At 22.0% G+C, this 15,828-nt stretch overlaps 2 protein-coding genes across 3 annotated transcripts in view; one reads left to right on the top strand and one right to left on the bottom strand.

Annotated features, from left to right (window-relative positions):
- Positions 1–829: 829 nt before the first annotated feature.
- Positions 830–15,828, top strand: part of LOC112601904 (neurobeachin) — a 221,876-nt gene continuing 206,877 nt past the window's right edge. For both annotated transcript variants that reach the window (XM_025349776.1, XM_025349775.1), the window contains exon 1: positions 830–1,181. In XM_025349776.1, the coding sequence (XP_025205561.1) occupies positions 1,011–1,181 (171 nt within the window). In that variant the 5' untranslated portion in view covers positions 830–1,010. The remainder of the gene's footprint in view (positions 1,182–15,828) is intronic.
- Positions 6,055–13,868, bottom strand: LOC112601907 (troponin C-like). The gene is made up of 6 exons (XM_025349780.1): positions 13,707–13,868; positions 13,586–13,613; positions 13,280–13,420; positions 10,058–10,186; positions 9,863–9,994; positions 6,055–6,259 (listed from the first exon to the last, which is right to left on the bottom strand). The coding sequence occupies exons 1-6, from the start codon at positions 13,716–13,718 to the stop codon at positions 6,225–6,227; spliced, it is 477 nt and encodes a 158-aa protein (XP_025205565.1). The 5' UTR covers positions 13,719–13,868; the 3' UTR covers positions 6,055–6,224.

Here is a 15,828-nt window from a genome sequence, read left to right as displayed (position 1 = left end):
AATTAATAATTACAAATAATAAAAATAATTAAAAATATATTATAGATATATTTCAACGGTATTATTAAAAGGTTTGTCCACTCTCTCATGTATATTTGTTTCTGTCATCTAATTTTTCTAATTCTGCATTATTAGTATAGATTTCAAATATTATTTTAAATAATTTAATAAGGTAGGAATTTAAAATGTTTACGAAAGGATGGGGGATGAACATTTTTAAACATTCTTTTAATTTTTAAATTAAAATTAAATTCATAATAGGTAGAGTTGTATCTCAGCTTCATTTATTCTACAACACTATACACTATATATTATTATACATTAATCTAAATAGATGGCGACACACTGAGACTCTACATTTGAGATGGTATTATCTAGTATTTATTGATTTTATTTCATTTGTTCATTGACTTTTAAAATCAGTAAACACAAACAGAATATATACATTGTAATTATTGTACACTAATCTTATAAAGAAATAATAATAATTAAATCCTTAACTATAGTTTACTATGATATTTCATATATATAATAATATTTAGTCTAAAAGTTACATCATTTTAATTGTTGTATTTATAAATTGCTACACAGTAATAAACATATAGGTAATATAATAAAACCATTCCTTTTTGTGGTATATTTTAATTTTTATATTTAAAATAGTAACATATTTTACCGAATTGGCAACCGGGCAACACTGTCGATTTGTTATCATACCATTTCGTTTTTATCACAAGTATTTGCTGCCCAATCGACTGCCGACTTGTCAATTTACTTATCTTCGGTGTAAACAAAATTCAATTGATATACCTATTATGTTTTATGATTATTCTAATATACATTATAATTTGTAATACTCATAAATTGAAATTGTTTTAAATTACATTACTATTATGTGATTTTATCAACGGGAATCGGGAAATTGATTATTACCGGTTAGTGCGTAGTGTCCGTTGTAAATGTGGTAGGTGGGTTGTCGGTGTATACCAGGCTCACAGACTGCTTTACCGATGGAGGATCCGATAGATCCGATAGATCCAACCGCATTTAGCGACATTAAGAGACCTGAACAGGTTGTAGCTATGGCTACCACAGACAATTTAAAGTTCGGCGTGCTTATTGGACTTGTTGAGGTGGGCCAGGTCACGAATAAGGAGGTGGTGAACACCGTACTTCACCTGGTAAGCCAATTAGTCTCTATTGTTTTTTAGTACTAATGATAATTATTCGTTTTGTCTTGACTCTATTTAGTCAAAAAATATATATCGTTTTACACACCTGTTTGGTATTTTTTCTCACTCAAAAAGTCTTCAGTTGTAATTTATTTGACTGTATAAGAAGTGTTTTTTATGGCTTATCTTGTAACTATATTGTTAAAATTGTTTTTAATTTTTTCATCCAAATATGATTGATGTTTACAATGATACTTAGAATTTAGTGAAATTATTTAACATTTTTTTGTGTAGGTAAATTAATTTTAAATATCTAGAAGTTTGATGTGTTATATATTCTATGTATTGATAGAAGAGATATTTTATACTTGTAATTGTTTTTTTTTTAAATTTTAACAATTCAATCTAGAATTTAAATTTTTTTTAAATGTTTACCTATTGATTGCTTAGATTTATCCTGTGAGTCATATTGATTTATTGCTAAAATTAACAAACTTTGTGTATGCAACTATTTTTTTCCTATTAAATTGTTATTTATTTTGTATATTTATTTATTGATTCATTTTTTAATAGAACAAACATTAAAAATAATTATTTTGTTATCAAATTATTTTATTGTTCTATATAAATATTTTTTTCATTATTTTCGATTTTTAGTTATCACTTACTATTAGATGTTACATTGATGTAATTTTTATATATATCTCTATTTATGTTCATCTGGTAAATAAATTCATCTTACTCTGTGGGTAAATCATAAATATATATATATATATATATATATAGGTTAAACATTTAGATATTTTATTAATACATGAAATCAAATTATGATTTTGTGTTGAATTTTAATTAGCTATATATGTCTATTAAAATTGAATATATAATTAATTGGTCAATAGGTGTAATTCATTAGGTTTAAATGATAATCTACGCTGATCTTTGGAAAAACAATTTTTATTATTTATTTATGTATAAACAAAAAAAAAAAAAATTCTTACAAAGAGCATCTGAGAAAATAGAAAATTATTAAAAAAATGTATATGATTTACTTAAAATAATCAATGATTCAGTGTCAATATTACTTTGTTACACTTTATAAGATTTTTCTAGACTTGGTTAAATGCATAAACAATAGTTTGATAAAACAAATCTATAGTTATTAAGATTTTATCATCTGTTTTTTCTATTATCTATTATTTATATTAAATGTGTTCAGGCTATTTTAATAATTATTGAAATTTCATACTCCTTTAATATACAATCTTTACTTTAGTTTAAAATGAGTCATCATTATGGCTTTTTTAGCTATAAATAAAAATAATTGTATTCAATAAATTATAGTCATCAAGTTTGTATAAAATGAAATATTGTGTTACAGATTAAAATAATTATTTTCTTAAAGAAACCATTAAATCATGATTATTTGAACGATTAAAACATTCTTATTTTTGTACTTATTATTAGGTACATTTACCTATATACATAGTACTTAACTATTTTTTTTATCTATAAGTATGGTGTTAAAATATTTAAAATTTTGAAAGTATATGAAATAGGTAGATAGGCATAAACACAATATTGGACTGAGTTAACTCAGTGTTATATTTAATTTTAATACAATTTATTAAAAATTCTATTAACTAGCTAAAAATTATTATTTTTTAAAATTTTGACTACAACTCATGTCACTTTATTTAAAAAAATATTATTATTTTGAATATTATGTAATTTATTAGTTTGTTACATAAGTTAATATTGTAGTGCTATATTGGGAGTGGCCAACTTGTAGCTCTCGTCTTATTTGTACAATCAAAATTAATTATTATTATTGTAAATTTTATTCTTTTCGGTATGAAAAAAAAATTTAAAATGTATCTATATGTATCTCTTGGTATCATTGTATTTATCTATGTGGCCCGCTAACAGTTTCATGTTGGCCACCTTGTGTTATATTATTATGTAAATATAGTGATATTATACTAAAAATTAAATTAAATAGTTAATGTTTTAGTATAATCGTAGAACAATTATCTTGGATGTATTTACGTACTTATTTTGGTTGACAGATGGCGTTAAGTTAATCAAATATTCAACAATAATAATAATAATAATCACATGTTGTACCTATATTATGATATTTTGCAGAATATTACGCTATAATATTATCGGTAAAGCTTTAAACCTAATAAGCATTATTATTTTAAATTTAAATACAAAATAAGTTATAAAAAGTCTTAATACAAATTGCAATCAAAACTATAAAATATCTTATTGGTACCTTTTTTTAGTGAGTAATAATAACTTATAAGTTGTAACTTATTATTATGAGAATTAGATGAAGTGTAACTTTGTTAGTATCTACCAAATAATATTGATTTTCTGGTGGATGAAGTTAAATATTGAGTGGTATTGTGTTTATTTTTAAAACTATCATTGACTATATCGTTTTGACGTTTAATTGTAGATTTATACCAAAACTGTATAATATGGCAATATCACGTAAAAATCTTTTCAATCTATTGACGGTTAGATATAGGCTATTGTACTATTTGTATCCATTGAATTATACATAATATGTATAATATATTGTATTATAGTATTATTTAATTTATTTTAATCTATGTAGTACGTTGGTACTTACAATACTAAACGCTATAAATAAACTATATACATTTAAATATCAACTGAATATTAACGGAATATTTAATAATATTCGTTTTAATTAAATATATTTATAAATCAAAACTAAGTAATCTATTCTTAAATTTAGGTAATTTATTTAGGTCGATACACTCACTTTCTTCTGTAGAATTCGTGCTTTTATTTTACTATACATTTTTTTTCTTCGAACCTTCAAATCATCAATATGAAGTTAATAATCATCACAGTGTGTTTTTAAAATTACCTATATTTTCTGTATTTAAATATAAGGAGCATGTTATTTTACTTAAATATTCTGTAGATTGCTATTTAAATATAAGTTTTAGATAATAATTGGGTTTGGTACTTAAGTTATACAAATTCACACTATAATAAATTACACGCTAATTTTCCACAAAAGAAAAATTAAAGATATTTGAATTTTGACTGTTAAGTAGACTATAATGATTATTACTGACGAAATGGTCATTTGAAAAAATGGTATTACTCAATTCTGAGTTTGTGCTTTTAAATTTAAGCTAATTTCACACTAATTTTTTGTAAAAGAAATGCTCAACGTTTATTGATAAACGGTGCGGGGGAAGACATTTCTATCAATTCACCCTTTTGAATTTCCCCTTAAGTTGAAATTAGTTCTCGTCTTTTTAGGTAAATAAATCAATATATGACTATTAATTACTAAAAATGTTTGGAGGACTTACCAATGTAATGTACTTGAATTTGAACTTAAAATTCTTTGAAAAAAAAATTATGTTTACGTATTTTGATTGTTATACTTAAATTCCTGTAAAATCATCTTATGAGAAATTTTAAATTATATTATTAAGATTTTTAACTTAGAATTGCATTTTTTATTAACTTAAAAAGAAATAATAAAAATATTCAAAATGTTTATAAATTAAATGTAGTTAAAATATTTCTTATAACATTTAACGCTGTATAAATATGATAATACAAATACCAATAAAATGTTTCATGTTTTACAGTAAAAAAATCCTGATATGTAATAAAGCGCAGACACCGCACCACTGTTTTTTTTTTTTAATTTCTGATGAACTGGAATCAAACCTATGTAGTGATTGTTAATGACAAAGCTATTATAGTCTAGCCCAGATCCTAACCCAGTTTCTCTTTATGTTAAAGATTACCTCAGTGATTTTTAAATAGAGATTGAGAGTAAAAATGTACCAGACAAATTTCATATTTAGTGGAATACTCTATGACAGGGACGCCTTCAACAACCAATCATTGATTAATGGTCAGTATTTGATACCTAGGTATTTACGTCTTTTTCATCCTATGCTTTACATACTTAAAAACAGAAAAATATTTGTAAAATTAATAATATACAAATTACTGCTAAGATTTATTTGGATATATGGCATCCAGTTTTAGGGATTAGCTAAAATCTACGGTATTAGCCTCATTCAGAAATTCTAGTTCAAAGTCCTTTTCATAATTTTAAAAGCTTCATTATACTTCGCTAATAATTTCATCTATTCCAATTTAATAATATTGTCACATAATTAGCTTAACATTACTACAAGCGCTTCAATATTAAATTATCTCACTCTTATCTACTTATTACTTAACTGTCATCTGTACCTAACTATTCAAGTCTACAAAAAATAAAACTCAAAATATAGTGGTGTTCTGCTTATCTAAATATATAATAATAAAACATTTATATTTATACATGTATAAAAATGTGTAATGTTATATAAATTAGTATAATATGTAAATAATAATGTAATATATGTTTGACCATTTCACGATAAAGTACCTCCTTTGAGAGACCTATTCACTTATTGTTTCTTGTCATTATTGTATCTAATATTATTAACTAAACTTATTGTTCAACACAACGTATATAACAGTTAGCCTAAATCAAGTTGTGTTAAAAATATATATATTTAAATAAACAATATTTTATTTTTGAAATTTGAACTTTGAAAATCAAAAACGTTAACTATGCATTTAAGTCATTTTCAAATTGTTATAAAAAATCTTTTGTTTGAATAATTATGTTAAAAAATTGTTGAATAGAAAACATTTTAGATTTTAATAATGTATTGTAATATTAATTTTATTTAAATCGTTTGGGTATAGTCTTATTTATTTTTAAACTTAATATTTATTAGTTAATTATTAGTTATTATGAAATGATTCAGCAAGAAATTATACTTTTAAAATAACTATTAAGTAGGCATACAATAATAAATTAAACATTCACTATATAAATTGTATATTCATATAGTTAAATAAGTAGTTTATTAAGCTTGTAGATCTTTCAAATTTTGATTTAAATTAATGATGTATAGGTTGCAAAACAAAACTGGGTTTTGAATAATCGTACATAAATCTAAAATTAATATATATAATTCACTTTGATCAATCATCGCCGCCAGTCATGACCTCCATGAATTCTATAAAAAAATAAAATAAAATAAAATAAACTTAATATTGTTCACTTGTTTACTTTTGTATTTTGTCATTATGATTACACGATAAAAAAAACAATTTATAAATAATTCATTCCTTTTTAAATAATTATGTTATACATATCGCTTGTATTAGTTAATTATTTATGAAGTAAATTTTTTTCGAGATTTCGTAAATTTATTTACTTTGTTTCATATTAGAAAATAGATAATGGCTTACATTTAATGTTGGCTTTAGATTTTATTGAATTATAATTGTTATCAGATTTAAAGACAACGTAACTATTAATAATATCAGTGTTTTATAAATATTTATGTGATTGTACAGTGATGAATGTTTCATGTTATTTATTGTTATATTATTATTTTTTATGTTAAAAAGTTAACGTTTTGAAATTTGATTAATGTGTAAAAATAATTTTTAATTTTGAAGTTGATTTTAAAAGTATTGGCTAAACACCTATAAATAAATGGAAGAAAATAAAAGTATTATAATTTTTAATTATAATGTCTTAAGTCTAGACACAACGCTTTTTCAGTTTCTATTTTAAAATTTAAAATTATGCTTATGCTTGTATTACACTATTATCTGTCTGAAAATTCCATACAGTACAGTAATTATTAAATACAGTAATTAGTGAACGTATCTTGTGTTTGCCAGAATTTTGTACGTAGCCAAATAGTTTAAGATGTTTAAGTCAACATAGTGATAATCTATTAAGAAGCTATAATAAATAATACATATTAAGCGCTATATACTACGATAGTTTTTGGTAAAAATAAAAATGTATTAATCATCTTATTTCAGTTGTAGATAAGGTGTGCTTAGGTTCATGACATTTATGGATACTTAGTAATGCAGCGATAAGACTAAATTTAAAATGATAATTACTTTTTTTTTTGAAAAAAAAAGTTAGTGCACTTTTAAAAAATATTGTTAATTAAATAAAATAAAACATATATTTTGTTTAATGTTACATTGTTGATATAATTAAATAATGAATTCAATGTAAGATAAAAATAAAATAAATTTATGTTTTTTTTTTTTTGATATTCATTGATTTTATTTAAATTATATTTAATTAATCTGTTTATCTAAACTTTAAATAATAGATTTTTTTCAATGTTCTAAATTGAGAACTTTTACCCAAGCTGTATTTTTGGGGTCCTGATAAAAGAATAATAATAATAAAAAAATAAAATATTTTATAAATAACATTTACATTATAATTTAAAGATCTATGTATAAATATTATATCATTACTATTTAATGTATTCTATACATATTTTTTTTACCTGGTTTTGTATTTATTTTTGAAGTATTTTTTTTTAACAAACAATTATTTGTGACATTATTGACGAGATGGAACTAAACGCCAAGAAAATATTGTTGGCATTTTTCCAGTTAAACATATCGTTGTTTCACTCAATATATTTTTAATGCTTCTCTTATCTTGAGTAAAAATATGAATTTGCATTAAAAAAGCTAGAATATTTTCGAATTTGTTCGATAGATTTATTACATTCTTTTACGATTTTCCTAAAGTTATTCGAGGGATTTCTTGTTTTATTTTTATATTTATGTTATAAATTATAATTATAGTGTATATCAGTATTTATGGGACAAAAATTATAAAATAATGAAAAAATATTGTGGAAAATATTATTTATAAAAATTTAAAAATCGATGCTGTTTCATTTATTATATTGTTATTTTTCTATTATTTTATACTTCAAATAATTTTAATTTTTATAATAATTTATTGGCTTGAATTAAATATTAAAAAAAAACAAATATTTATAATACGTTTTAAATAAAACTTCAATTTATTAAATTTGTATATTTGTTATGATATTATTTTTATATTATAAAACTAATACTAATTATATTAGAGTAATGAAATGCAGAACATTTTATTTTTATTCAATAAACATTATAACTTACACATTTTTTTAAGGGTTTTGTTTTTTTGTTTATATACATATTATTAAAATTATTATTTTAATTTGTACAATTTATTTAAAAAAAAAAAAAAAAAAACATATTTTAATAATAAATAATATAATTTTGGATATTGGTAATTATTAGACTTAAGGCGTATTTTTACATTTCTGTTATTTATATTTTGCCACCATGATGTGTATCAAAAGTTTTCTAGTAGATACAACGGTGGTATTTGTTTGTATTTTCAAGTCACGTAAAATATTATCAGTTAATCAATTTTTCTTTTGGTTATTCAAATAGCTCAGTACGTGTTAAATATTTTTGCTGGTATTCAAGTAGATTATAGAAAAATTTAAATTTATAATAATAAAATATATAATATATAAACATGTCATTTCTATTTATTCAGTTTCATTATTAATTAATTAAATTAACATACAACGTACAGTGGTTTATTTAATAAATATATTTTTTTAATTTTCCGTCAATATTCACTATATTATGTTAGGTAGGTACTTACTATTTACGTTCGCTATGTTTTTTATGTACATTATATTATTTTTTACGCCAAGTTTTTAAAATAATTATTTATTTAGGTTATATATTTATTTTTAGATTTTGAGCGTAGTAAATATGTATTGGTTTTATAATGATGTGTTTTTTTAATTTTTTTTTTTTTGTTGGAGTTGAGATCTGTCATCACATTTTGAAGTATTGAAATGCTTTAATATCTTAACCTATAAAGGGTGATTTGTAGTTAATGTATCAAATTGGTATAATACTATGTATTTTTCAAAATAATTTCAGGAAAATAAATTAAAAATTAAGAAAAAATGAATATATTAAACGTCACTGTTATTTGACTAAATCGATTTTGTTATAATTAAAATTAATATCCGTAGATTCTTGAAATTGTCATTAAATATTGTTAAGTATTAGAATTTTATAAAAATCATACGGTTTTTAAAAAATATTTTAGCTTTTTCTGACATATGTTGTTGACATTTTTTTTAGTTTTTTCAATTTATTATTGACAGAATTATTTTTAGTAAAAAATATTGAAAACTAAAAACTAGATTACCTTATTAGTTGTATTTACAGCAATCAAAAATTGTCGAAAATAAATAGTCAAAATTCAAAATAACTAAAATATTCAAATCCTTTTATTGTTAAAAATGCATTCAATGTTTAATTGAAAGATTTAAAATGTATATAATTTTTTAAAAATTGAGTATAAAATTCCTTGTATAAGTTATTCTTACAGGAATTAAAAATACAAAAAGTTTAAGTAAAACCTACATTAATTTTTAAGTGTTTGAAAATCAAATTTCAATGAAATTTAATATTTATACAAAAAATAATAATTATACCGTACTTTTCGAAAAAATCAGCTTAACTTATAATAGGTATTACTAATAGTGATGTAAATAAATTATAAGATTTCCTTATACACATCGTCTCTGCTCAGAATCGTTTTTTGTATGAAAGAATTTATCATCGAATTAAAATTCAATATTTTATCCATTATAGTTATTTCAACTTTCCCAGTATTTTTTTATTATAAATATATATTTAGAAAAGTTATTCTTAAACGTTCTAACTAGTTAGTAGGTAGCTAATAAAAAGATAATTTTTTTACAAACCATCAAAGTCGACAGTTCCAGAACCATCTGAATCGATTTCTTCTATCATCATATCTAGATCTTCATTTGTTATTTTGTCGTCTAATTCTTTGAGTATTTCTCTTAAAACATCCGTGGTAATGTAACCATTTCCTAGTGTAATATATAACTTTTAAAGTAACTTTAAATAATAAAATATTAATTTTTGCAATTAACCTTCTTTATCATATAATCTAAACGCTTCTTTTAGTTCCGCTTGCATAGCCTCCACGTCTTCTGGTTCATCTTCAGTTAAGAATCCAGCTGCTAGTGTAACAAATTCTTCGAATTCTAATTGTCCTGATCCTAAAAAAAACAATACAGAGTATTATTAGAGTTTAAAATAAGTTAGCTATTTGATTCTTAATATAATATAATATATTTTATTATAATTTGAGTAGGTATGTATTTCATTCATTTTAAATTAATTTCAGGAAAGCAATTTAAATGACATAAAACAAAATAATATTTGAAAATACGTTTCAGAGATTTTTAATGATTAAATATGTGAATAACAAATTATAAATGTATTTGAACATTTAATAATATCAATGATAAATTAAATTTGATATTTAAAACAATTAAAGATAATATAATATTAAAGCTAAAAAAAACTATAATGATGACATCGGTAACAAGTTACAACTATTATTTTGTTAAAAATATACATGACTATTCACTAAGATCACTTCTCTCCAGCAGTTTTTACTTGAATTTCTTTATTCAAATTCTGTTTATGAAAGAAACGATTAGAATTATTGTAGTAAATTGTTTAGAAGATAATTTTATTAAAAATGTATAAAAATCGAAATTTGAATTAATGTTTTTTAAGTTCTTAAATTGTAAGTATTTAATAAGAATAATAATTCAAGGTAATAAAGATTAAGTATAAATAGGATAACAATGTAATGTTTTGAAAAATTATCTGAGTTTAACATGTACTTCACTAAAAATAACATCTATTTTAGTATTTTAAATTGTATATAAAATTATATAAAATTTAATAGCTCAAAAATGATTTGTCTTAAATTAAATTAATATTTAAAATTATTATAAAAATCATTCGATTAACTATTTAGGTAAAAAAAGGCGATTAATATTAAAAAATGAAAAAAGTTTGTATCGTCACAGGATAATTAAGTATATGCAAATATGGTCTTTAAGTGTCCTTAAATGTTTTAAAAGTCTTAATTTGAATAAATGTGTTATTAAAGGATAAAAGGAGATTGACTATGGCTAGTGAATCACTCAGTGTAACATGTTTATTAGTAAGCATAAATAGAAATATTAGTTAAATACGAGCTAAATTTGTCCTTAAAACATTTAATTTTACGTATAGCAATATACAAAATTCATAAGATTTATGCATTTTAAAAATTAACAAAATACTTGAACAATCTTCTTTAAACAATTATGTTTTGGTTTACATTATGTAGGTTACAATAAAAAGAAAATTACTGTTGTAGTCTTTTAATAAACTTAACATTTCATTTCTAATAAAATAAAATAGCTAAACACAATATAAAACACAATATTTACGTCACCGTAAACTTAAATAATAATAGCTTATACATTTTATGTACAGTGTACATAATGGACATTGTAACTATGTAAAAGTAAATATAAATATGAGTTGAATAAAAGTTTATTTATTTGATATGGAACATTTAATTTTGGTACCTATTTTCAAAATTTTAAATACTTTGTTTGAAAAATTATTTTTTCTTTTTCAATAGTCATAACTATCAATTATACTAATTGGACGATACACTTGCATTTGTTGTCTCCGTACAAATTAAAAATAATAATATCCCCGTATTATCATAGAACATTTTAGGTTCAGAAGTATCCATTTTACTTTGTTGTTTGTAATATTAGAGTGAATACTTATTGGCTATTACAAAATTTGAAGTTAAAAATATTATTCAGAAACTCACTTCGACTTTTTTTAAATTTAAATTTTAAAGCAAAATAAGTGTGTAAAATATTACAATTTAAAAATTGTCTAAGTTGCTGTAAAATTAATATATATAAATATATATTAATATATATATATATTAATTTATATAATATATAAATATCTAAACTGGTGAATGAATATAAAATATACGTTTACCTCTAAACTATATAATGTGTCAATTTACTATTATATTAAAATTTACATCAAAAATAAATTTGCTGAACATTAATTTGGTTTTTTTGTACCTTTGTTACTTATAATACGGAAACAACACATGTATGCATCACATATCTTTTTTTAAAATATGGACTAGGCTATAGTTGTTACCAACATTACCTTATATTATCTATACTACTTGATAGATACTTTATACTTATTTATTATTTAATTGTATTTTTTAATATTAATTGTAAATTTTCTCATATATTTTATTTTAAGAATTATAAACATTTATTATACTTGTTATTAATTATTAATTGATTATATTTATACTAATAACAATGATTTTTGTGATTTAAATCTATTTATAATTCATTTTTTGTATATTTATTTAGTATTCACTTTGGTCAATTTGTAGCTATTTGTAGTCTTTACTCTCTAATATCAGACAAGGGAATGTAAAAAAAAAAAATATCTCGGTATTATTGAAACATAGCCAAAAATAATTCATATGTCTATCAATATTTCTGTGTCTGATTAAGTTTCATACCTCCAATATTGTTTATGTTAGCTGTAATGCTAGATTCTAAACATGTATTTTACATGCGAGTAATATTTTGGCAAATTGAATTATGTAGATAAATTTATAAGTATATTTAATATAACCGTATGTAAAGAACTAAAAACTGACATTAAATAGCGTTTGGTCGACTTGTAAGTTTGTTTGCATATCTAGGTATATCGTACAGTTATATAATAACTCATGAATGAATTTAAAAAAAATTGTCTCAAAAATAATTTTATTTTGTGATTGAGTTATTTGATTTTAAGTGTATACAATTTTAAGTTATTATAACTATTACTTATAAGTCAAACAAAATCAATAATTTTAATTGTGACTTTAATTCATTATAATGGACTAAATATGGCGAGACATGATTTATATATTTTTTCAACAACAATCATACATTTTTTGTAATTAAAATATTAATTTAAAACATTTGTTTCTTTTTTATTTACAGGTAAGTGTTTCAAGTTAAAAAATCAACTAAAAAAGAAATCACCAGTCATATCTTAGGTAATAAATCAAAATTAATTGTCATGAACATAATAGAAACTCAAGTGTGTGTATCATAATGACTTAATAGAAACAAATCTAATAACAGATAATTTACAGACAAACTTTTATGAAGTATTTTTTAATGTTAGTTTTTTGTGTTTAAACTTTAATTTATTAATTTTTCGATTAGCTAGATAAGTATAATAATTTAATAATTTACCATCTGCATCGACTTCAGCAATAATTTCTTGCAATCGGTCCTCGGAAACGTCGTGACCCAACATTTGAAGTATTGTACCAACCATGTTGGCTTCAATGTATCCTTTGTCTTGAGCGAAAGCATCGAAAGCTCGTTTTAGTACTAAGATAAATATTTCTATTATTAAACTGTTCAATTAAATTTTTTTTAGATATATACTAGTATATAGTATTATACTATATAAATATTATACTATTATATAGTATTATGCGTATATGTATATATATATATATATATATATAAATATAGTGAATAAATAATACTTACGAGCAATTTGGTCTTTGTCTAGATCGTCCTGGAAACCAAAAAAATAGGGTTTTTAATTTTATTCTATTTTATAAGAAATTGTGTGAATTAAATAATTGAACTATAGTTAAGAAGTACTTACTTTGGTTACCATTTTTTGTCGATTAAAAAATAATTGTACTAAATACAGCTACGCTGTTGTTCTTTTGAGTGAACTAAGTTTTAAAGAGCAGCCAAATATTAAGGTGAGTAGCAGAACTCCGAGGACTGATGCATAGACGTCATAAAAACAAGTGGTCCCAAGCCAAGTACCAACAGTCTCCCTCCTGATTGTTCAAGTTAAAATTACGCCTATGTATTGTCTCTTTCCTTAAAAGTTAATTTTACTCATTCTTTTAAATGCCATTTTAGAATCGCTTAATATTTTTTACGTAGATTTATAAGTTGTGTAATTTATTACTCTTGCGTTATAATGGGTTTTTGTATTATGAACTAAATAATGACAATGTGAGTGTAGTACTTATTATAATATATATTTTATATATATACATATGTATATCATATCATATATGAAATATCATATCATATCATATTATATAACTTTCATTTATTGTTTTGGTAATTATATGTATGCATTTTTGTAGGTATTTGATATCTTTCGACTATAAGTTGTTGTTTAAATTTATTTTTTCTGTTATTTAAAATAAAAAAGAAAAGAACGTATGTTTTATATTATTAAATTAAATTGAAGTAAATTTTATAAATAAGTCGCATATTGGACACTATTTTGGCACCCGATTATGGATCGACCGCGTTTAAATTTAAATGTCATTTGGCGTACATACAATGGGGACATATTGTATCGATTGTTATTCACCAAAAACCATGTATGTGGTTTTCATGCATTTATAATAACTATTTTTTGTACTCACCCTTTAAGGTTCTGCCCATCGTTGTTAAAGAGATATATTGTATTGTACTTTTCATTACCATCGTAAACATGATGTATTTTACATTACTTATTAGTTATAAATATATTATTTAAACAATAAACTTATATTTTTTTGTATTATTATGTGTAGAGTAGGAATATACAGTGGAACCTCGATAACTCGAATCGTTTGGGGGCGAAAAAAAAATTCGAGTTATCGAAAATTCGACTTACAGAGGTTACACATATGATATGTTATAAAGTAGGGGCCAAGACATCTTTCGAGTTATCGAAAATTTGACTTATAGAAGTTCGAATTATCTAGGTTCCACTGTATATATATTTTAAATATTTTAACTTATATTGTTTTATACATAACATTAGTTATGTTTTTACGTTAAGAAATTTGGTCATTAAACTGTCCTGAGTGTTAAGACAGTGCGGTTTATTACACATTTGTATCGTATATCTTAATTAAAAACAGTAAAATACTCAAAAAAAAAAAATAAATATTTTATTTTTAAAAATTTTCGACATAATTATGATTTTATTATAAAATAATTATCTTATATATAATATGCATAAACTGAAATGATTTTATTAGTATGAAATCATAGTGAGTTAATTATTCCATTTTTATTATAATGACGACATGATTTAAAAATAATTTATAAATAATAATATATTTTATTAAAGTGTATAAATTAATTATTAATTCGCATAATGGACTATAACAAGAAATCTCATAACTCATAAATTCTTAATTTTATTTTGATACTATTTTTAGTTAATTTGTAATGCAATTATACAAATGTTGTGCAAATTGTTGAAATTGTATCGATAAATGTATGAAGTATTCATATGTTCGTTTAATGTTAACTAGATACATCTATACGACAACGTGTAAACTGTTGGAATAGAAATCAATTTAAAAGAATCGTTTCGAATTAACTAAGTAGATGATGGACAGTAGATGTTACTTAGTTTTGAATAACTTTTAAATAATGGATATTATTTAAAATATAGTTTTATTGCTTGATTGTTATATTTTTTAATTTAAAAAACTCTGATTCAATAATATATAATTACGGGTTAAATGTGCATAACTATTAAAGATAATATTTAATCATAATTTAGTTAAGAAACTATAATAAAATATAAAAATGTGGCTTGTTTAAATCAGTCAAGTTTTTAAAATAATTATAGAAATTGGTCTAGGTAAAAATTGTCGTAACTAAAGTTATTATTGAATTTGACATTCTTAAAATAATAGTATCACAAGAAAAGACGTAATTTTTCTCTCATTATTATATGAAAATTTTGAAAATAATTT

This window comes from Melanaphis sacchari, unplaced genomic scaffold (genome assembly GCF_002803265.2).
Source record: "Melanaphis sacchari strain LSU unplaced genomic scaffold, SCAv2.0 Contig7_pilon_pilon, whole genome shotgun sequence".
NCBI lineage: Eukaryota > Metazoa > Arthropoda > Insecta > Hemiptera > Aphididae > Melanaphis > Melanaphis sacchari.
This window is presented reverse-complemented; position numbering and strand designations above follow the sequence as displayed.

Bases quoted from the DNA above. Each gene is read 5' to 3' on its own strand.
- LOC112601907 (XM_025349780.1), bottom strand. The intron at 10,187-13,279 runs GTAAATTATTAA...TGTTTTTTTTAG, and splicing joins TGCTGAAGTCGATGCAGATG to GATCAGGACAATTAGAATTC. The intron at 6,260-9,862 runs GTTTGTAAAAAA...ATTTTTTTATAG, and splicing joins TGGAACTGTCGACTTTGATG to AATTCATGGAGGTCATGACT.